The sequence below is a fragment of the Antedon bifida genome, chromosome 4 (assembly GCF_963402885.1).
Source record: "Antedon bifida chromosome 4, ecAntBifi1.1, whole genome shotgun sequence".
NCBI lineage: Eukaryota > Metazoa > Echinodermata > Crinoidea > Comatulida > Antedonidae > Antedon > Antedon bifida.
In genome coordinates, this window is record NC_136229.1 from 7,975,413 (window position 1) to 8,000,382 (window position 24,970).

Consider the following 24,970-nt stretch of genomic DNA (forward strand, 5'->3'; position numbering starts at 1 on the left):
CAACGTATTATTTCTTTATTTTCAAATTACGATAAAACCAAATGGCCACAAAAGCGAACAAAAAATGATGAGTATGATCTAATCGTTAATATTATTAATCAATCGGGACTACCCCCGGATATTATTATTAATATGAACCATAGATAACTTTAGAAGAGATTCACAGATATTTTATTCATTTTGTTGTACAAAAACTATGATGTCTTAGCTAATAATATGGAATCTAGTATGACGTTTATATTTAAAAAAATTGCAACACATTATCAACACACATGCATATAAAATTCGCTAGCACCTACAAAACCAACTATGTACAAAATGTTTATTTGGTTACCATTTCAATAGTATAAGTACGTATAACAAAAAATAATCTTATGAATCTACGAGATTATAAACATGATTAATAATTTAACAAGGTGACAATAATAATATTATTAATATTAACTAGCTATTCATATCTGAACGATTTCTATTGACAATGCGTCTAAATAAACTAAACATCTATAATCAGGTTTATGCATATTGTGTATTGGGTTACTACAGTTAGTAACGTTTACCAAATGTAGACAATTATAAATGCGCATGTGTATAATATTAATATTATAGACCTACAGATCATCGTGTATCATATGTGATACATTTACCTATTAACAATGTCACATGTGACGATATATTGAACCCAAATGTGTGTGCAAGATTTGTAGACCATAGTTCTGCTCGACTGATTGTATGTATTACTTGGGAAATTCAAACCGGATAATGCATCGCCGAACACTGTACAGATTTACTAATTAAAAGCAAACAACTGTACTATTCATTAACACTCATTGTTATAAATGGACATACAGTGATAATTACATTAATTTAGATAAAAAATGCATAAGCAATAAATAAAGAATACTGTTTGTTAAACATGACATTAGCATAGCAAATACAATTACTGGACAATCTACTGATTAGTAATATTGGAAACATTAAAATGTGGTACGTATGGAAGACAGATGGGTAATGCCATCGCATTCTACATCATCACATCATGGGGTTGTCTCAAATTTGGCACACATCGTGCCCCGAAGCTTAAACATCAAAATTCTAAATTTTAGCTTAGTCAGACTATCCATAGAGATATTATAATATCTCTATGGACTATCGGTTCGCGAAATAGAGACTACAGTATTTTTAATATTTCCAACATTGATTTCTTACTTATTTATTGAAAATAATATCATTGGATAGAAAATCTGAAGGAGAATCTAAACATTCAGTATAGAAAATGTGCTTTTTGTAATCAAATTTTAAATTGTTGTCGACATTTTTTGATATATGCTATTTTATTGAAATACTAAATGCTACTGGGCTAAGAGAGGGTAACACTGGCTCTTGTCATAGGAATTTAGTTCCCTTTTGTGTTTCCTGCTACTTACTTTGTAGTTGTTTGTTGCTTTTGTAAATAAAGAATGAGATTACTAATACCATACATATGTTAAACCTGTAAAATTGTATAGGCCTACATAGAGCTAATTGTATACAAATTGTGTATTTTTATGTAAATTTATAAAAGTCTGAGAAGCATTTTCTTTGTGTACCAAATTGATGCAAAATGCATGTGATGATGATGTAAGTCATTGGATGAATTGAGATGCAATAACCCAGATCGTTTAGCTATCATACCTAGGGAGAGCTGGCATGAAATTTCAAATGCATGTCACTCAATCAGGTGTTTAGGCATTGCATAGGTCTAACCTCAATGTAATGTGAGCTCGCTGGTCATCCAAGGTCCAGAATGTCACAAAATCAACAGCTTTCCATCTAAAACCAGAGAGCCTCTTTAAGCCTGTACAAAAGTCACTGGCATAACGTATGCAGCCTCATAATAACCATATTATAGCGAGTCTTGAGTTGTCGGCTCAAACTTCAATTGCACTAGTTAGTTAGTATTCTGGTCTAATACATTATATTTTGTCCTATTTTTTATGACTGTTGCCATTCTACTACTAAATTAACATTTATCGTGAAAAATTCATATATAAATATCACTTTATAATACCTTAAAATTGAACTGCGCCTACGGTTGAATAATGGTCACTACGGTCAACTCAACAGGACACATTGGGCTGGACCAAAAGTCTAGTTTGTTCAAAAGCATTTCCAATGTGCTAATGAAGGTTCCTATTATACTTCACTTTTGTAATTTCTAAAGATGAGATTACTACATAACCCTTAAATATTCTTTTTAAATTCACTGCATAAAATACATCTACCAATCTTATATACTACTAAAGCATCCTTAACTATATTCTTTGGTCTTGTTTACAACTTAGGCGTCATCTACAAATCATTTTTAAATTTGCTCAGACTGGGTGAATTAGAAATGAGTGTAGGTGTGACTTTTAGATGAAACCTTTTGCATAATGGATTATCTGTTGAATTTCAGTGGGCTTTCTTCTTCAGTGGTGCCAAACATTGGGTTCATAGTAGTGGTAGTTGTGGGTTTAAATATCGGATTTGACCCCTGAAATATTTAAAAGAAACAATTTTTGTTATTATTTTATTCAGGCATATTGCCAAGGACAAACTTAACCAGGCTACATGTAGGCTACTGAGTATGTATAGCAGAAATTATGATTGAGTGTTGTGCAGAAGTTAAAATAACAATACGGACATAAAGGAATAAAAGAGTTATCATAATAAATACCAATGGACAAACAGCTATTTCAGGCTTGAAAATGACCAGTATGAAACTCAATGTTTTAAAAAATAACATATTTAGCACATCTTTAACACATCTTTAACACGAAAAAAAAAAAATGTTGTATTGCAATTTCTTCACACGCTGTTTTTGATATTTCTTGCTGATCCAATGAAAACAAAAGTGATGATCAAATATAAAGCTCTGTCTACACTATCAAACTAGGTTGACAAAAAAGTGTGATGTGCCTAAATAATATGGTATATGCCCAAATATGGTAGTGATATGACATCATCAAGTCCATATGTAAACACATCACATTTTTTTGTCATATAAAGTTTGATAGTGTAGACAGAGCTTAAGTCAGAAGCACTGTAGTATTACAAAAATGAATGCACCTACCTTTTGAAGAGTAAAACATGACAAGCAATTATTATGCAAAATCAGCTATTTTGCTTGGCAGAGTAGGTGGGGTTCTTGAATGTTGATGTAGAGGGCTTGTAAAGCGGGTTATGTCCCTAAAGCATTGATCAAGCAAGCAATGAATAAATATATGATCATGGAAGCATTCACATCAATTTATAAAAAAACATATGTCAAGACCTAATGGCTGTGTTTACCAGTTAAACATTATCATGATTCTAAAATCATACTTGCATGGGATATTTCCCTTACTGTAAAGTCAATAAATATTTAAGAACTTCCCTTAAATGGTATTTACAGTGATGGATCAAGGTTTTTGAAATTTCGTAAAATTGAATTCTGAACTTAACCTAACGTCCTATCTTTTGCTTTATAAAAAATTGAGGGGGACCAACTTGATCGACTTGGAACTCCCTAACATTAACTTAGATAAGACTCAAAAGGGTATTACTATTAGTGTTTTTAAAGACCACTTAAGCGAAATATTCCACACTCAGTCAGAATTACATCCATTAAAAAATATTTGCTTGTTTTTTTTTAAATATTTATGTAGCACATATTACAAAAATACAAAAAATACATAAAAATGACTTGGAATGATTTACAGATTTGAAATCCTCTATTTATGATCATGTATTTGAATTTGTTGATACAAAATGGATTTATTTACTGCACAAAAGATGAGCAATGACTGAGAAACAATCTGATGGAATAATTAATGAATACAGTAAACATTATATTCTGAAATGATTTTTTTAATGATTAATTTCATGTTTCATGAGGAACAGCTGTTTGGTAGCCAAGCATCTATTCAATTGAATCAATACAAGAAAAACATAATAACACAGATGTAATAATGTATGTATAATATAAAACCTTTTGAAAATAAATAAAATCATTTTGTCAAAAACATAAAGCTGTTTTATAGATTCAGATTATAAATATCTTGGATTTGTTCTGTAAACAAATCCGAAATTGAGTATATATACATACTCAGAATATAAGCCCACCTCTAGAAAAGCCCACCTCTAGAATATAAACAAATTCCATAAAAATATGCAGTTTGATATTCAGTTGTAAGCACAATCGCCGAAGTCAAGTCAGTATGAATATGTAAACTCACCCCTTCCCATTTGGCATCTTGTCGCTCTTTCTCAAATTGCTCAAACTCTCTTCTGTCATGGATAAATGTGAGTAATCTCCAGATTAACAGAAGGGCTAATCCTACTAGGATGATTCCAATGATAATCCCAATAATAATCCATAGAACTCCAGGACCACCATAACAATCTGAAATAAAAAGACCAGTGATCCTTTAAAATTATTTTTTATCTTTTCGAATTTTAATGAGTGGAACTGTAATCCACAGCCATAACACCGGCAGACTTACTCGCTCCATGGTTCTGGTGGTAGAACAAGTCTAGATAGATAAGCACCCATCACAGATGGACATCACCCATCACAGATGGACATCACACATCACAGATGGATATCACCCACACAAATGTATATCACCATCACAAATGGATACAAGGTGACATTGACCAATATACAACATATTGCATATACATTGCCAAGTGTTATTACTGTACAATACAAGATCACCAATTAAAAAGTGATATCACTCATGACATTTACTTATAGTGCTCAGTATTGAGCTCAATTGTATTTACTGGTGATGTATATAAAAGTAATTCCATCTAGTCAAATATGGTAGAAAAAAAGAAGTTTGCAAATGTGTCTTCATTTCTTCATTTCAACTTACCTGGATCTCTTTTGATTGTAAGCTCCAACTTTTCATTTGGTAGAATCTCTTGCGTAAATGACACAACACACTGGTTCTCATCCTTGTACTTACACTTTTGGGCAGTTCCAACTGAAAAAAACAAAACGGAAAGAAATCGTTTTTAGTGAAGTGTAGATAAAACAAATTTGATTGCTCTACTATACCAATCTCAACATTCTGGGTTCAAATCTTGACACAGACAGCCTCTGAAATTGTTCTCATGACTAAAACAGCAGTTAGTCCTAGACTTCATAACTTCAACTCCTTTGCAAGGGTCATTGTCCATCTGACATACTATCTTAAATTCCTCTGCAATGATCATAGGACAAGTCTCTCTACATAGATTTTCTTAGTAATTACACTTATCTTAAACTCCTTTTCAATGATCATTGTCTATCTGACAGTCTTTCCACATTATATTCTCAACACTTGCTATTTTAAACTCATTTGCAATGCTAATATGGCAAGTCTCTCTACATAAAATTTCTTAATAACTAAATTATCTTCAACTCCTTTGCAATGATCATTGTCCATCTGACAGTCCTTCCACATATATTCTCAACACTTATTATCTTGTCCATTATGACAAGCTTCCCCAAGTTCATTTTTTGTGTGCCAGCAAGTGCGTGGCTCTCTACATAGATTTTCTTAATGAAACATATACTTACTATCCTCCAAATCATCTACAATTATTGGTTCCGTCAAACAAGTCTCTTCACATAGACCATTTTCATATAATTCCCCTTCCTTAAAGTGGCATTTTACACAAGGTTTATTTGCGTCACATTCAGATTCACATTCCTGTGAAAGAAAAAAATGAAAGGTATAAAATTTGTTTCTAAAGCACATTGACAATTGCATTACCAATCAATTTACTCGGTGGAAGACCTTAAGTGTGGTTCCCACCAGACACATCAAACGGATCTAGACGCAATGCAAAGGAGTTCACCAATGAAAAGGGACGGTTTGAATAATCCATCGCTTTTGATTGGATAAATGTACTTTGTGTGATATATCTTCTGTACATATTGTGTTGTTGGTATAATTTACATTTTGTATATATGTTTTATATTCAAAATGGAGAATTGATTGAATTGATTCCTTTGTTAACTTACTCCATTTTTGCATTCACATGCTTGTCCGTCATAGCCTTCATCACATTTACATTGATTACATTCACAATATCCTCTACCACCACAAACAAGCTGACAAGAAAAATTATGTAGCATAAATTTATATTATTATTTATAATATTCTCCATTTGGGCAAATTGCCAAGAATAGTTTAGCAAGTTCCTTCATTTTTCTTCTGTAAAGTAAGTGAGTGACCGATACCGGAATACATAGCCATAACAGCCATAACATCGGCAAGGGTTCGAGGCTCACTCGCTCCATGGTTCTGGTGGTAGAACGAGTCTTCTCGAATAAGGGCTATAAACCATAGGTCCAGTGAACATTACTTTCAAAATATTTATATACATGTATAATATATTTTTAAAAATGGTTAAAAACATAAGGTATACATCAATAACAGTGTACAATGATTATGTTTCAGCACTTACGCCATTCCGTGCAATGCAACTAAAATTTGATGAACTGCATGTGCAAAATTCGCCAGTATAGCCATCCATACACGAACACCTACTTCGGTCGTTGGGGTGACAAATACATTGTCCGGCTCCTAAAAGAGGCAACTAAGTATTAAAAATATCTAAGTATTTACAATGACAGTGTAACAATAAGGACCTTCCGATTTGCGACCTTCCGGTGGCTAAACTTCATTTCACTTCATTGTGCTCATACAAGGATATTGGGATGATTGTCCTGTCTCCTCATCTCAGCACAGGTTTGATGGTTTCTAGGTCCAGGAAACAACCAACATCGACTGACTTGACCAAAAGCTCCCTAATGTAGCGTCACTAATGAGAAAAGCTGTCACTCTTTTATAGCGGAACAGTTGTACTTACCAGCACAAATTTCATTGGACCCAGCATCAAGACAATCATTTGTGTCACACTCACAAAAATCACCAGAAATAATACGCTGTGAAAAGGAAATGAACAAGTTGATATGCCTTGTTTATAATTGGCTACATAGGAGAAAACACAACTGTGTGGAGTTCTCTAGCTAAGAAACACAGACTTTGTTCTTAATATAATTACCTCTAACACTGACATAGATCATGGGGATTGGCAATGAGGAAGAGACATGTCTTCCCTACAATTTTTTATGACATGCGATACACATTCACGAGAACAATACAATTCCCTCAGGGGATCTTAAATGTTATAATGCACCTCTAAGCAGTCAATATCAGTATACAGTAATAAAAACAATTTATAAGCAAAATATTTGTGTAGTACTTACAGGTGGAGTAGTCTCTCTGCATAAACACACGCTACACTTACACTGACCCTGGCCAGAACAAACAACTTCATCTTCTACTTCCCTACAAAAATATATATATATATAGTGTTCAGACCAGAGTTCACTGTGTTGTGCATGTTTGTGGGTCGTACACCACAATCAAACTGATTTGATTCCCATAGCGATGTTTGCAGCACTGTTGCGTCATCGATTCCCACTTGTGATTACGCAATACATCACTTTGCATCAATACGTCGCTGCGTTGGGTTCTGGTGGGAACCACGCTTAAGACAAAAATGAGTATACTCACATTAAACATTGTGGATCTATAATGCCCTCTTCAGTCTCGTCTTGATCACATTCACAATATGATCCTGATCGTCCTTCATTGCACACACATCCACCGCATACAAATGTACCATTTCCATTTGTACATTTAGGTGAATCAGGTTCCTGCAAATACAAAATTAGATAACAAAAATGATTAACGCCATTCATATTGCAGTACTTCAATCCAACGACAGATATAAGTAAAAACTATTTAGTAAAATTGTAAGCTACCTTAATTTGTTCACAGTCGCAGTCACAAATAGCCTCCACGAGAACTTCAAGTTTCTCCACAAATGATAAAGGACCAACTTTAAAACTTCTCCTGAATCAAAGATAACCACTCAATTTTTATTTTCAAATAAAACTACACAGTTGAAGCCATAGTGACTTGTTATATTCACCCTTTGAGGCACTGTCATTGGCATTGTAATTTAATACTAATAATAATAACCATAATAATACTGTATATGTCAATCTTATATATCGCTTAAAGGCCAGTTTACGCAGATGAGCAGTAATGGTAAGAAGAAAATGCAAAAATAGAATCTATGTTATTTCTTATGTTCACTACATAGAAATAGACCATTTACACAGAACATGGAGCGGATGTTCTGATGTTCAAACTAAGCCTGTTTGTGGTAGGCTACTGCTCTAGGCATACTGACAGTCATATTAGTCTAGTTCAGGCCAGCTTGCAACATGCCTCGAGACCTACAAGCACTGAATTCTGAGCACTGTGGAGATGGGACAACTTGTTTTCCCGCTTTGTAGTCCGAAGTAAAATACCATACAAAAACTCCACAGGTTGTACAGTAAAGTCTTACAAGAAGTACCAAATGCATTCTGGGTTGAACAACTGTAATGATGATGTCATACTTACGACTTCACATCTTTATCACACAGCGACTTATTAACTGTAATATCAAGCAGGAAGGAGATAGTATCTCCCAAAGCCAACTTGGCGCACTCTTTATTATTGGCAGTTGTGGTGCCATCCACACAGATAGATGTGTACTGCAAAGAGATCAGATCCTTCAACTCACCAGTGATGCTGTCATCCATCTCAATTTTGGAGGTTATCGACTGAAAAAAAAACATACATAACATAGTATGGTAATGGTAAATTGAGTATAGAAAAATTGCAAGGAAGGAACAGAAAAAAGTTTTTCATGAACAATTTGATCCATGGTTTTGAAAATCCTAAAACATCTCTTTTCTGAGCAGGTAAGGGGGATTTTTGGGTAATTTTATTCAATTTTCAGGTACAACTTTCAATCAACAATTAAAGACACCATTGTGATGATTAATAGCTTTTTTATATTGGTTCTATATCCATTGCAAATCTCTGTGCATTATAAGTTAGTTATTTTGAAGATGAAAAAAAATATATTTATCAATTCTTACCGAGTAAATATCAGTGATTACATCTACCACATTGGACGAATCCTCTTTGATTTCAGTCACTTCTGCTTCATGAAAAAATGCAGGTAGTTTCTACAAGATATAAAGTATGAAGCTCTGTCAGCTTTTGTAAACAAATTAAACAATTCAATTACTGTAGTGCAAATATTATTTGTATGAATTAAATTCAAACCAAAACATTTCCAGAGAAAGACGGAAGAAAGAAATCCTTAAATCAGTATAGAATAATAATGAAGAAAAAGTTTTATTCATGTTTAACTCAAACAATATAAAGAACTTATGTGAGTGTAATTTCCAGCCACCTAGAGGTGCAATTTATTATTTGTTTTATTTTTTTGCTAGAGTATCATTCTTGGCCAACTAGAGGTGCCATTTATTATTTATTTTATGTGCAAGAGTGTCGTTTTCAGACAACTAGAAGTGCCATTTATTATTTATTTTATGTGCGAGAGTGTCGTTCTCAGACAACTAGAGGTGCCATATATTATTTATTTTATGTGTGAGAGTGTTGTTTTCAGACAACTAGAGGTGCCATTTATTATTTATCTTACGTGCGAGAGTATAATTTTCAGCCAACTAGAGGTGCCATTTATTATTTATTGTATTTGCGGGAGTATCATTTTCAGCCAACTAGAGGTGCCATTTATTATTTATTTTATGTGCGAATGTATCATTTTCGGCCAAATAGAGGTGTCATTTATTATTTATTCTATGTGTGAAATTATTATTTTCAGCCAACTAGAGGTGCCATTTATTATTTATTCTATGTGCGAGAGTATCATTTTTAGCCAACTAGAAATGCTATTTAATATTTATTCTATGTGCGAGAGTATTATGTTTAGCCAACTAGGTGTCATTTATTATTTATTTTATGTGCGAGAGTATTGTTTTTGGCCAACTAGAGGTGTCATTTATTATTTATTCTATGTGCAAAAATATCATTTTCAGTCAACTAGAGGTGCCATTTATTATTTATTTTATGTGCGAATGTGTCATTTTTGGCCAACTGGAGGTGCCATTTATTATGAATTTTATGTGTGAGAGAGTATCATTACTGTAAATTATTGTATACAATACAACTGCACTTTTTCAAAGTAACTGTACAAAATCAAGCTAAAATAATAGGTAAACATTTGAAACCTAGTATACAAAAAAGCTTACCTCATATACATTATAAATTTTATCAGTTACTGCAAACACTGGTAGGATACTATTTTGCTCCAGCACTTGACTCAGTTGACTCACACTGGGGTAATCCTAAAACAGAAAAACACTCATCTTTCAACGAATGAAAATATTTGTTCCTTTACATGAATTTAAATTTATTATTTTATTATCTTTTCATTTGATGCAATAATGCACATAATACAAATTTGTATTTGTATAATATAATATATATAATATAGGTTTAATGAAGTATTTATTGAATATCATGTGACCCACTATCCTCAAATCAGATAAGGATCTACAAAATAGGTGTTAAAATATTATTAAATTTTGTTTAAATGAGTTGTCACAAAATTGCTGTTTTACAACTTTATTGTACTACTGAAAGTGATACATTTATTTAACATTACTGAGGCTCAAGGAATGCTTGAAAGTAACTGTCATGTAACACTCACTAGTTGATCATACATGGTATAATACCCAGTTGAAGCACTTGTGTGACACTTTCCATCATTGGCTTTCACTACACCACCGAGCTAAACAAATCAGAATTGGTTCATATATTTTATTATTATTTTAACATAGAACAGATACAATCATCAAATGACTGAAAGTCAGAATAATGTGAATTCTATACAGGTACATTTAAATTGATGTTTATTTTCATTGGATGGTTATACATATTTTAATGTGTATTAATGTGTAGTGTGTACACATTTTTCTAAAATCCCTTGCACTGATGAAGGGCTAGTGAAAAGTTTTCTTGATGTTTTACATTTGAGTTAGCCTTTTGCTTATGTTATTTTGTATCTCCATTGAGATCTAGCCACTGATACCCACAGCATTGTCATTTTTTACAGTAGTAGTGGTTGGATCATAATTGGGAAATTTCAAACCAGCAAACTTCATCTAAAGCAATGATGATGCTTGCATTTACAGCTTGAAACTAGATGAATTTGAGAAGTATCAAAAACAAGGTTTTGAGACAATTCTTGATAGAAATGTTACGAAATACTACTACCAAAATACCTTTCCATCGCCAGCAATGTGAAATGGTGCATCTGATGTGTAAAAAAGAAGATGGCGGGCCCGCTCACGCCATCCAATAATGTCTTTACATGTAGCAGCTTGCATTAACGCATCAAGTCCACCCTCTGGATAGTCAAGACTACCAGAAGGTTGAAGGTTACTAACAACATCCTGTAAAAGAGGGCATTATTAGGATTAACGCATTTTATTTTGTATTCACTCACTATATAGCATGCTAGTCGCATTGCTTGTGTCCTTAGGCAAGACACTTGACTTACATTTTCCTCTCTCTACCAAGGTATACTAATGTTTGATGAAAATAATAGGGGTAATAATAAGTTTTTATTTTCTCATTGCTAAAAATATTTTGGCTTGGTTGACACTAGCAGACTGTAATCCAGATGTTAGCCTAACCGTTCTGTAATCTGCAAAGTATGACCATACTCTGCTCATCAAAATAAGTTATCAAGGGAACACAAACAGTTACTGACTCAACTCTTTTACTTTAGATAGTAGACAATCAGCTCCCAGTATTCCTTCGGTTTCAAATCAGGTTTTGGGATTTTAAAAAGTTGATATTCCATTCGTATTTTGAAATAATTCGCCTAGTGTAGACCTAATTCAGATACTCACCGAGAATTTACTTGTTTCATTAGTTAGCGACAGGGCATTCTGGAAGGAAAATGGTGGCTGGCATGTGAAGTCTAGATCTGTTCCAACGCACGGATCATCAAGTCTAACAATAAAGTTTTATAAAAGTTATTAAAACAGTTCAAATACAAACAGGTGGCTAAAAAAATCATCCCAAAAAATGTGATTTATTTATCCTTAGAATATAATCAACTTTATAAAAGCTGTAGTGTATTTAAAAAAAATTATTATTTTTCATTTATGATATACAATTTGATTCCATCATACAACTGAATTCGTTCGAATATGTTGCTTTTATTGTTGTGTTAATTTGCTTTCACTGCTTAGAGGGCTTATGTCAACACATGTGTGTTGCTTTAAGTTTCTCATCGATATCAGCCTACATTTATGGAGTTATTGGTAAAAGAATTTTGGTTTATCTTCTTTATTTATTTTTCTTATTAACAACTTGACATACTTACTTTGACAGATCAACATACGGCATGACAACTTTGTCTACGAAAGCTCCAAAACCAAGCCGGAAATCACGAGTGATGTTACTCATTCTTGTGGCTGAAAGAAAAAAAAAACATGAAATTATTATTCTCTTAATTATTATTATTTTACCATGTTTAATTAGTTTATTACTAACTTTATTAAATTATTAGCATTTAAGTTATTTTGTTGTTGTAATAGTATAATATCATCTTTTTAATTAATTTTAATTTAACGCACTAATAATACAATTTTACAGACTGAAAATTATCTATATTAAGAGAGATTTTTATTTTTATTGCACGCACTCATACACATAGGATATCAATATAGAATTGTACTGGGTAGATGCTTGTCATTTGATTGGTTGATTGTAAGTCACATAATATACAAATAAACGTTATGTAGCCGTTGTCGTTTTGTACAATCGAGTACTGCAATTTTGTTTTGCACATTCGTTTTATTACAGTGACTGAGCAACCACACACGCGGGGCTGTTGTCGACTGACTGCCGTGGTGAAAATCCATAGAGCGGCCAATTTTTTCCTTGCCTTTGGTATATGGATTGTTAACAAAATCATCCTTACTACAACTGAAGAATGGCTAATCCAAAAGTACTAACCTAAATCGTTTCCTAGTCTTCCGACACTCTGAAGATCATCTGCCATTGAGGAGGACACATCCATAACGTAGTAAAGATCCAATGGGTAGTCCTCAGCTTGACGCACATCAAGTTTAACTCGGTATTTGTCACCTTAAAAATGTCAAAGTACAGAGTGTACAGAGTAAAGAAATATTTTGGGGATCTTCAAGAGAAAACATGCGTTACTACTAGTTCCTTGAAAAGTTTTAGGAGAACTGATAGTATATTTAAAGCAAGTTTTGAACCAGCTGGTGGGGCAGTACTGTACAGCATGCAATTTACAGTGTGCATGTTGATATAAGGGTGAGCTTATGTCGGCACGGAACTGAACGATGCACTTTCATGTTCTATTTTTTCAGAACTGACAAGAACGGAGTGCAACTAAAAACTTTAAATCGCGTCACACGACCAGTAGTGATCAGTTCAATGTTTCCATATAAGCAATGATCGTGCATACTGGTTCCTATACAATTATTAATCATGCATGCATTATAGTAACCACGATTATTCATAATCAGTTCCAGACGTAAGCAAGAGCTCACTGGTTCCGTTTAGTTACTTGAAAGTCGACATGAGCGCTCATGTGCAACTGCTGTAGTTCATTTGAGTTGAGTCCTGTGTCGACAAAAGCACACCTTTACACAAACCATTCAGCATATCAACATGCTTTGTCCAATGAGGGCACAATAGTCGTAATAATTTATGCAGGCTAGAGTCTTGTTGTCGCAGAATTTATAATCCAGACATTTTAAGATCACATTTTTGTACTGTACTTTATCTTTTCTGGTATTTTAAGGAAAATAAATTAAGGAAAATTCACTGTATGTATTCATATCCTATTTATAGTTTCTTTCAAATACAGTACATGATGTATCTTATCAAAAGAGTATATGCAGGTACTCATTTGTACATGAGATCTTATAGTCGAGTCAAATTGTTTCATTACCCCAAAAAAATTGCAAGAAAATGTTTTTTGATGTATTACAATAAAATATGATCTCAAAAAACAAAAGTTAATCGGACTACCGCAAAGGTTCAAAATTTGATGTTAAAAAAGATGGCCGCCAATTTTTTAAAATCGGTAACCGCTTGTAGTAGAACAATGGGTGTACAAATCTTACCTGGCCTCAACTTAAGTTGAATTTTTTGCGGCTTTAATTGGACAGCATCACCGAGGGCAGCATCACCAGCGTTACTCAGCGTGGCATTCTGAAAATAAAGCAAAACCATTTAAAGAAATAAATTCAACTGATGGTTAAGATCAATTTTCGTTAAAAGTTACATTTGGCCAGTGTTCAGTAAAAAAACAATTAAAGATACCGTATATTTCGGTGTATAAGTCGCACTTTTGACACGCAAATTTGACCTCAAAATTAAGGGTGCGTCTTATACACCGAACATAAATGCCTCACCACACAGATTGTACATATCGTCACCTCGTTGGCTAGGCCTGAGTAGGCTAGGCCTAGCTACAGTGTACTAACGTAACAGCAACCTGCTTCTGCCTAGTTTTCAAGGCATTTTAGCGTGATGTTATACTAAATATGATGAAAAGATTTGTTCATTATGGAGCTGTTTTAGGCGCTCCGATAAAATTTCATTTGTAAACGTTTACGATTGGAATAGGCCTAGGCTAGTATTTATTTTTAGTTATACGCACGACCGCCGTACCCCCAGCGCAAGCCCTTCTTGGCGGCCACATGTTGTACGGTATTCAACTAGTATATTCTCCAGTTGATTTAGCATGGACCTAGCGTACACACTTCTCGGATACATAGCTACTAATCGAATACGATTGTCCGTGAAAACGTGCGCCCTCTCGAAATGATCGAGCGAGGCTAGCCCATACACGTGCGTGTTACACACACGGTCATGCACTCGATGTTGCAGGTGCGAAACTCATGAATAACAAGTTAGAAAGAACTTGTTGAGGCTGGCCGCGGCCGAGCCTAGGTAAGAAAAAACCTAAATAAAGGACGCCGTTGTAGATATAACAAAATATATTATTACAATAATATTGATTACAATTTAAAAAAACATTGTTTTGATGAAATATAAAGTGCGTCTTATACATCGATGATATAAAAAATACCGATATTTTACTCTCAGTTAGGGGGTGCGTCTTATACACAGGTGCGACTTATACACCGAAATATACGGTAATCAAAATCCATAAAAGAACTACAGTATAGAAAACATTACAAGGTTGGGCCACTTGGCTACCAGATTAAATGGCTTTTCTGTGTTTTTCAACAGATTAGAACTTTACCTCAACAATATCCAGACTTGATTTGGGTTGAACGATTTGATCTGGCTCACAGCCCTTGGCAAGCAATGACTCAGCAGCATCACATTTGTTGGAGAAGACGGCCTTAATTCAAAAAACAAAAACAAAATTAATATACAGTACACACAAACTACATTTATTTTTTGGAGGATCTAGGACTAGCTTTGGGTTGGCAACCGCCAACTCCACAAAGTTAACGCAGAAAATTTCTTGAGAAAGGTTCAATAGTGGATTTTATGTTTGGTCTGGTTCAGGCAGTGAAGCATCCCAAAGGGCTTGAGAAAATAACGAAAATGAATCGTCAGGGCCGTCATTTGGGATGCAAGTATTAAAATTCTGAATTGAACCCAAACAATTAAACCTGGACCAGATCTAGAACACCCCATGATCCAATCCTACAGTAAGTGTAAATGGGAACTAAGAGATTCTAAATACAAGATAAGATAAAGCTCGGTCTACACTATCAAACTAGTTTGATGTGATCGTGTACATATAGTTTTATAGTGTAGAGAGCTGTAGGAGCTTTTATTATGTGACCTAAAAAATATTGTGTTTTTTATTATTGTAAATATAAATTGATAATTCCTTTCTCAGACAATAATGATTTTATAGTAAACTTTCATTCTTGATATATTCACAAAGTCAAAAATCAAATACAATGTTAAACACTGTAAAGGTGACAAATACTGTACAGTGCAAATGTTCACTATCAGCTGTACATTCGCAACTACATTACTGTAGTACAGTACTGTAAAACATTGTGGGGCATATGGAAGTAGGCAAGTCAGTACATGGCGCACAACAATGTACAGTATGTATTACAGCGCATGTACAGTATGCTATGCTACCAGTGGCGTATCCAGTGGGGGGGCCGGGGGGCCCGGGCCCCCCCTGATTTCGTGTCCGTCGGCACACCATCGCGTCCGTCGGCAAACAAAGGTGCCGGGGAAAAAATTAACTATTTTTCTGACAATAATTGAACTGTAAACATAATTCTTTTGAGTGTTTGTTTATTTACATATCATATCATTGATCCCTTCAGATCAACTATTTTTTATTTTCATTACATCTAACGAAACACGTAAAAAATGTGGTCAAAATATCGTACTACCTAGCACGTACGTACGGCCGTACGCGGTAGATTGTTTACTCAAAAGTCTTTGACCTTACTCTATTCAACCTTGTTTTTGCCGTTGAGCCTCTCATGACCTGGGATTTGTATGTCTTCTTACGCTAAGATTATATAGTTCCACATGCCATGTGCTTTTTTGTCTAAGATATATTTATTATAAGTGTCAAAAACCCGTTTTTTTTCTCGATATGAGGCCTTTATTATTCAAAATTTTTAAAGAAAAAGCACACATACCATAAAAAATATCCATGTATTTCATTTTTGGAACAGAATATTCCGTGAGGCTCCTCAACTACAAAACCACCATTTTGTGATATGATGTCATCGTAAGCCAATCAAAGCTGAGCTTTCTCGCGATTGGCATTGCTCACGGTTGAATGATTTTGGATTCTAGCTGATTTGATTGGTGGATGCAAATCACCCGCAGCGGAATGTTTTCTCTCGCGCGTGTACCATGAATCTCTCTGATCGTTACTACACAAAGTTAGAGCAATGAATTTGCCCGAATTCCGTTAAGTAAACAACTATTTTATAAGCATTTAATAACATGTTTTATTGATATTTCCAATGGTGATATATAAATTAATTACTAAAAAACGTAATTATATGTAATTATTTTAACCAAAAATGGCGTAGTTAATAGAATTGTCGACTGAGGCCGCAAGTGTTTTACTTCTTTTGTGGCTAAAAACGATCATTTTCGGCGATGTTTAAGACCCTATATTTCGAAAACTACAAGTCAGATTTTCCTAATTCTTTCTTTATTGTAATATGAATACAACATACTAACAGATAATGTTGGTTTGGTTTTAATTTTGCATCGTTATCCCATATAAGACAATATATGACTATGCAATTCTAGAACATTCATATTGATCAGGTGTATGTACAGATAATGACACCAATTTTGTCGGCAAATTGGCAATTCCCGGCCCCCCCAACTTCAAAATCCTGGATACGCCACTGTATGCTACAGTATTAGTGGGAAACCTAATGTAATTCCGTGAGATTTTAATGCTCAAGGTTGAGTTCTTGGCAGTTTTGGAATCCTTAGGACTAGTAGAATTCATTACAACTGGGGGCCAATTTTTCCCGACTCTATTTTGGCCGCCATCTTGAATTTCAAAATGGCCCCCATTTTTTACTCAAAACTGATTGTTAGCTCCTATTTTAAACCAAGTACGAACATAATTTGTGTGATAAATCTTATAATTGGGCGCCATTTTGATCTTGGGGCTGTTACCATGGTTATGGGATCATCAAAATTTGTTACCTAGCATTTTTGGTATCCTAGCACCATAATAAAGAAGTGAAATCTCACTTTGGGCATTAAAATCCTACGGAAATACATATATACTTATTATATACGTTTTTAATGGCGGCCATCTTGGATCCAATATGGCTGCCATATGCTATTATTATAATTGTACCATTGGACTGATTTATCATAATATTAAAATCTCACAGAATTGATATTTGGAACATTAGGTTCCCCACTACATCTTGGCAAATGCAGATACTGTAAGTATTCTTGAGTTTAATTGTCCGTTTACCAACATTATTCAATTTATGTAATGTGACAATTATCTTCTAACTTACTGTTGATTTGCACCATGCACAGTCTGGGCTTTGTTTCATACAATCACCACATGTTTTAGCAGACGCACAGTTAACACCTACAGATAACAAATAAAATGTAGAAAAGTGAATAAAACATTAATACTTGAAATTAAAATGTACAGTATTGTATCGGCCATTTCAAAAGTATTCTACTGCAGTTACTGCAGTAAGTACACCTTGTTTACAATTTTATGTGTCATGCGTATTTAGCGGTAAAATCATACACACTGTATATTATAGTGACGTAATGGCGCCGTGATTGGCTGCCGGGGAGAAGAATGTTGTTGAAAAGGTGCAAGTCCTCAGCGCGCTGATCTTCATGAAATAGCGCTATATAAATTTCGTATTATTATAATTTATATTAGTATTATATTTCATACACTTCTTCTACAGTACATCAAAACAAACTAAAATCATGAATATTGTAATTTGAATGTGCAGTAGTTACTGATACCTATAATATTGTGTCTCAAAGGTATTGTATGGGTGCACAAAACATGGTACCAGGAGTACAGATTTTTTTTTTCAGTCACTTAAGAAAAAGCTTATCACAATATTTGCAATTGTTACACAGTGTGAAAGGTAGGTTATTATTTACAATAGTTATAGTTGTTTGTTTCGAATTAAGCTGGGATGAAGGACTGTTAGCTTAGTGTACAGTTGATCTCTATGGTGACCAAAAAAAAAGTAAGAATGTATGTAACTGTACAGTACCTTCAGTATCCTGTGGCCAAATAGTTAAGAAAATGAAACAAGAAATTGATAGTCTCAAACATAGCCACCTCATGATGGTGTAGAGTATCCCAAACTAGATACCTGAAAAAAAACAAAATATCAATTAATTCATCAACAACATTTTTCATGTTAGGTGCTTTCAACCAGTTTAATGTGTAGAGAAAATATATTAAACACCAAACTGAATATTATGGTAACTAAACTTTACTGTATACTTTAAGTGCAACAATTATCATCTATTAAAAAGTACTAATACTATAGGTAGTATAATATAATATTTACATTCATCATAGCTTTAAAAATATGTCAATAACTTTACATAGTTAATAACACATTTAATAGTGTGCTTGTTACTTGTTTGGATATTGATTTATTTTATGATTGATAGTTTAAATGTATTTAAGGGTAAAATTGCTAAATCTCTATAATGTTCCAATCTTTGTTTATGTTAAAATTGTTGCTTATTTGAATTTATTATTATTTATAGTTTATCATGTTTAGATTCAACCTGTTAGTGGCGGTTTCATCGCTGTTGGTTGTGAACTGAATAAAATAAATAAAATAAACTTGATTCCATAATACAATTAATATGCACCATTTAAATTAAATTGTGTTTCTTTTTGGTTTTTTTTTTGAAGAGGAGTACATTTTATATAATTCATTGAATATACCGTACAGTAAACTGGGATTTATAATAAATTAGCAATACCTCCAAACAGTTGTTATTGATGTGTTCAGTAATTCACAAACTATTTTGGTAATGAGGAGAAAAGATGTGTGATCAGTACTAAGGGAATTAAACTAATCTGCAACCAGAAACTAGATTATGGCGCAGTTAATTTAAATAATTTGGAGGCTAATCTAGCGAGATGGTTATTCCTGAGAGAACTGGTAACATACATTGAGAGATAACATCAAGGCTTACAAAGAAATCAATAAAGATGCCATGGTAAGGCTGGTATATTAGCAGGTATGCTTACTGTGTACAATGTCCTTAGGCCTACAAAATATATCAGATATTAACAGGAAAAGGGACAAAGAACAAAAACATGATGTTATTATTTTAAGTAATAGGTTACTGTATCTTATGAAAAGTCAATATTACTGTATGATAAAATAATAATGTCCAAATACCATTGATTTAGTCAAATCTGTATCTTAAACAGTTTCGAGTAAACAGAACATTGGAAAAAATGAGGTCTGAAAAATTATTCTATTCATCTTGTAGTTAAAATTTAATAACTTGAAACATAACATAAATAAGAATTAGAATCATAACACAAAATTGTTTAACAATTCTATAAACAGTATCTGTACAGTATGTTATTCCATAGTACTGTACAGTGTAGAGTATGTTATCACATACAGAATGTTAATGTGTGTAATAACAAATTAACCCCTGCTTGGTTTACCTTTGACCTTATGACCTTTGACAATTAATGATTTTCTATGATCTGCATGGGTTTCAATTACAAAATTGAAATACTGACCATTAACACAGTGAAAATTGCAAATTTGAATTGAATCATTTCAGATTAATTATTTAATAAAGAATTATATAATAAAATATTTATGACCACACATGTCCTGAGAAACCAACTTGGTGATAAATTTCTCTAAAATTAAATAAACCGTTTTGTCAACATGAACATGGAGTAAAGAATGCATGCCATGAAAACTGAATTACACAGTTACACTTCAAATATTTTTCATAAGGCAAAAAAAAAAAAAAAAAAAATTGTTACGCGTCAACCATACTGCGTTGAAACACCGGTTCTCGTCAGATCACCGAAGTTAAGCAACGTTGGGCCCGGTTGCGTTCTGGATGGGAGACCTTCTAGAAATCGCGGCGGGTGCTGTATATACTGGAGAGTGATGGTGAAATGGTAATATCGGACTAGCATGTGATAGGCATGGGTTCGAGGTTATCTGTACCATACTACTGTAATTGCATTACTTATAATTACATCATATTTTTGTTTTAAATACACAATAATACGTAAGTACTGTAAGATATGAAATGAATAGGCTAAATTAACAATTAAACTGCACTGTACTTTATCTACAGTATACTTTTGGGAAAAGAATGTCCTGAGCCACATCATTTATAGTGTAACACAGGTCATCTGAATGGTAGTTAAGCAGAATTACAGGCTTTATGTTTCCTGTACAAAATAAGCATGAACTTTAAACGACCTACATGCTGTAGTAAAGTATGACCCTAAATAAACTCATTATGTTAATGTTGATATTATAATCTAAGAGATTTAGAAAAATAAACTTGTAAATAAACAGTGATCTACAAAATTAAATAATGAATTAACTGTATCTGACCACTGTATTTTTTTTTTCTCATCATCTTTGACAATGTACATACAGCTTGTCTTGCATCAATGTAATATATATCAATTATAATGTATTATTTTTTAACCCCACATTGTTTTGTACTGTACAATCTATAATACATGTATGATAATAAAATATTACCTATATGTTATTATATATTAAATATATAGATTATAAATCCTGTTGATTGTGGGAGCCATGGCTAACATTTACAAGGCATAACATTATAAAAGGAAAATTACATCAATGGCTATTTTTGAGAGGGTTACTTCATGGAAATATAAATTAAATATTCTCATTAAATACTAATATAAAGTACTGTAGGTTCAAACATTGTGGTGAAGGGGAAGAAGATACTGTACAACTATATTTTATATAAAAATGCACAATTATCTTTTTTTTTTTTATAATTGATTACTTCCCACAATACTGTATATCCGATTCTTTAAATATCAATTTACAAGTTTGTCTGACCTTGCTCTATTAAAAAATGTTGCTAATTTTACACAAATTGTGAGGGCCAATTAAGGTAACAGCAATTATTATATCTCCCTTTATTTTTAAAATTATAGGTAGTTCTGCATATTTTACACAAATATCACTCTCTTACTTTGGTACTATTTGCTAACTGTACACACAAACTGTCTTCTTAGAACTCGGTTTAATTGCTTTAACCGGCTATAGATACATGGAAGGAAAATAAACAAAGTGGATCCGTCCCGCACAACATAGTGCATGCAAGCTTAAACCTTATAATTAATTAACCTTAACTAACTAAAATGCTTACAATTTTCAATCAATTCAGAAAATGCAACTAACAGCTGAAACAATAACATAGAATAATCCATTTGACAAATTGTAAAAAATGGAGCAGGAACTATAAATTATTATCATAACAATAACAGGCTATCAAAACAAAAAGAAGTACACGGTAATTCTTCTTTCTTTAACAATGCTAATATTGTTCTGCTTAAAATAAAAGAGAAAAAAATATGGATAAAACTGAATTTTAAGAAAGCAACTCCAAACGGGAAGACTGGGTGTAGGATGATGGGCCTCCTACTGTACAAACTACGTCTTAACTTTTAAAGACCCCTTCCCTGCAATTTTGGACGTTTTTTGGAAAATAATACATATATATCACTTTAAAAACATTAAACCATGTCATTCCTTGTCTTAAATGTACGTTTTATGGTAAATTATGATAAAAAGTGAGAAACAATGCACTACCTAAGTAGCTCGCGGCGATCGACCTCTCGTGGACGGTCTTAGGCCTAGCCTAGCTAGGCTTAGTTTTGTAGGCCTAGCTGGTAAACATCGGTAACGTACGAACATCGTACGCTAGCTATATACCTAGCCTGACGTTGTATAGTTGCTGCATTAATTGTCTTTCTATTTTTGCCAGACTCCGTTGATATAAATTGGGGAAAGCCCGGTATTTTCGCTGAAAAGTTAGGAGTCTTCCATTTGTTTTGGCCTCACGATCGATCGAAAAGTGGGCGAATTACAGGTGAAAAACAAAAATATAAATCCGCGCGCATTGCATTTTGGGATTTATAGCGGGCCGCTATAATTATTAGAATCGACTTATTTTTCACATTTTTAACCGTTTAAAGACGAAAAAAGTTATCGCAATAGGACCATATAGTATTATTTTTACATTAAATATAGTTTGTGATCTTAAATTAGATCTAAAAAACGTAGGGAAGGGGGCTTTAACACTCAACAAAGACAAAATGAGTGAGTGGCCGAGCGGTTAAGACAGTGGAACCGTAATTACGTAGCCATAACATCGGCAACCCAAGGGTTCGAGGCTCACTCGCTCCAAGCTTCGGTGGTAAAACGAGTCTTCTCGGATAAGGACTATAAACCGTAGGTCCAGTGTACACATACTCATAGTCATAGCTCATGTGCACTTTAAAGAACCTAGTACATCTTTCGAGTCTGTTGGTCCCGATCCTTCACCAACAGTGTTAGTGAGAAGTTGAATAAATAAAATAAAAATAATAAATGAAAACATAGATAATCTTATTTATTTATCTTACCCTTTATTAAGATAAATCAACAAACACTTCGAACATTACGAACACTAAGCTAGGCCCATCCCGATTCGGTCATGCTTTGATCAAACATAATATTGCAGAGAGGCAAACACCGCTTTCTCTGACTCAATGCGCGAGTGCGAGATAATTGAATTGAGTGAGGAGAGGCCCAGCAAAATACCAAATTTCACCATCGTCGTCTTATTAGATAAAATAACAAATCTTACCTTTCACAACACAAGTGACGCAAAGACTGAATTCTTTCAACTACAGCCGAATATACTAACGAGTTCTCTATTCTAAAAGATCACTGAACATCAACTCTCAAAGATAAAAGCTAGGCCCGACTCGTTGTCTCGCAAGGTACACCACAAATATCTTTTTAATACCGGAAGTAAAATTGATTCCTCTTTTCTTCTCACACCGCGATATAGGCGAAACTCCTGTTATTGCGTTTGTTAGATTTTACAGAAAGCCAACCACAATCAAGTATATTTTAATAAACAGTTTTGATTGGCTGCCAAACTTAAAGACTTACAAAAGACATTCCAAACATATTTACTTTCGGGCAGTCAACAAGAACGGATTTTTCGGGTCCTCCTAAATACCAAGACCTACCAAGACCTACCAAGAACTACCAAGACCTACCAAGAACTACCAAGACCTGTCAATTTAAAGTGTTAATTTAACGAAATATGATATATATAGACTTCTAATAGCATTTCCAACAATAAAACCTTAATTTTAGCGCGATATAGACACCAAAAATGTTAAATAATCGACAAGCTTCGCGTTCGCGAAACGAACTGAGTTGATGCATACATTGCGTCACAAATGTCCGTATTGCGTCAACTAGTATGACCTACCAAGAACTACCAAGACCTGTCAATTTAAAGTGTTATTTTAACGAAATATAATATATATAGACTTCTAATAGCATTTCCAACAATTAAACCTCAATTTCAGCGCGATATAGACACCAAAAATGTTACGAAAATGTTAAATAATCGACAAGCTTCGTGAAATGAACTGAGTTGTTGATGCATACATTGCGTCACAAATGTCCGTATTGCGTCAACTAGTATGGCTCACTGACACTCGACGCAGTTCTCCTGTCATAGGCCTACTGGGTCGTAGGCCTACATTTAACATTTTTGGTGTCTATATCGCGCTACAATTGAGGTTTTATTGTTTGAAAAGCTATTAGAAGTCTATATATATTATATTTCGTTAAAATAACACTTTAAATTGACAGGTCTTGGTAGTTCTTGGTAGGTCATACTAGTTGACGCAATACGGACATTTGTGACGCAATGTATGCATCAACGCAGTTCGTTTCGCGAACGCGAAGCTTGTCGATTATTTAACATTTTTGGTGTCTATATAGCGCTAAAATTGAGGTTTTATTGTTGGAAATGCTATTAGAAGTCTATATATATCATATTTCGTTAAATTAACACTTTAAATTGACAGGTCTTGGTAGGTCTTGGTAGTTCTTGGTAGGTCTTGGTAGGTCTTGGTAGGTCTTGGTATTTAGGAGGACCCGATTTTTCCACAATGAAGTGTCATGACGTCACTGCTGAGGATGAGTTGGGTGGTAAAGTATTTTAAAATTACCATAAATGCCAATAATATTTATATCTATAATAATACAATATGTTGTAATAAAACAGAAAACAAAAATATAACTTGCAGTACCTACCCTCTGACGTTGATTGGCAATAGTTGAAGAAAAATGAAAGAAAATGAATCAACATCATTATTTAGAATAAATTCAACAACTTAAAAATGGAAATAACAATATAACAAAGTGTTCCTGTCATACTAT

At 33.6% G+C, this 24,970-nt stretch overlaps 2 protein-coding genes across 2 annotated transcripts in view; one reads left to right on the top strand and one right to left on the bottom strand.

Moving 5' to 3' along the window:
• Nucleotides 1-23,524, bottom strand: LOC144840126 (integrin beta-1-like). Its single transcript, XM_078695796.1, has 24 exons — nt 23,370-23,524; nt 18,734-18,835; nt 17,999-18,075; nt 15,250-15,351; nt 14,102-14,189; nt 12,960-13,091; nt 12,325-12,415; nt 11,846-11,948; nt 11,213-11,383; nt 10,639-10,719; nt 10,178-10,273; nt 8,999-9,088; nt 8,475-8,677; nt 7,826-7,916; nt 7,575-7,717; nt 7,265-7,346; nt 6,865-6,940; nt 6,460-6,578; nt 6,014-6,103; nt 5,567-5,699; nt 4,878-4,988; nt 4,236-4,402; nt 3,092-3,207; nt 1-2,512 (listed from the first exon to the last, which is right to left on the bottom strand). The coding sequence occupies exons 2-23, from the start codon at nt 18,804-18,806 to the stop codon at nt 3,133-3,135; spliced, it is 2,394 nt and encodes a 797-aa protein (XP_078551922.1). The 5' UTR covers nt 18,807-18,835; nt 23,370-23,524; the 3' UTR covers nt 1-2,512; nt 3,092-3,132.
• Nucleotides 1-24,970, top strand: part of LOC144840127 (cytidine monophosphate-N-acetylneuraminic acid hydroxylase-like) — a 136,606-nt gene that overhangs the window by 42,982 nt on the left and 68,654 nt on the right. The gene's annotated exons all lie outside the window — the stretch shown is intronic.

What these genes read in the sequence shown, in the direction of transcription:
- LOC144840126 (XM_078695796.1), bottom strand. Translation starts at nt 18,806, where the DNA reads ATGAGGTGGCTATGTTTGAGACTATCAATTTCTTGTTTCATTTTCTTA. An exon ending in TTGGCCACAGGATACTGAAG is followed by an intron (nt 18,076 to 18,733) that starts GTACTGTACAGT and finishes TGTTATCTGTAG; the next exon opens with GTGTTAACTGTGCGTCTGCT. An exon ending in AAGATGCCAAATGGGAAGGG is followed by an intron (nt 3,208 to 4,235) that starts GTGAGTTTACAT and finishes TCAATGCTTTAG; the next exon opens with GGACATAACCCGCTTTACAA.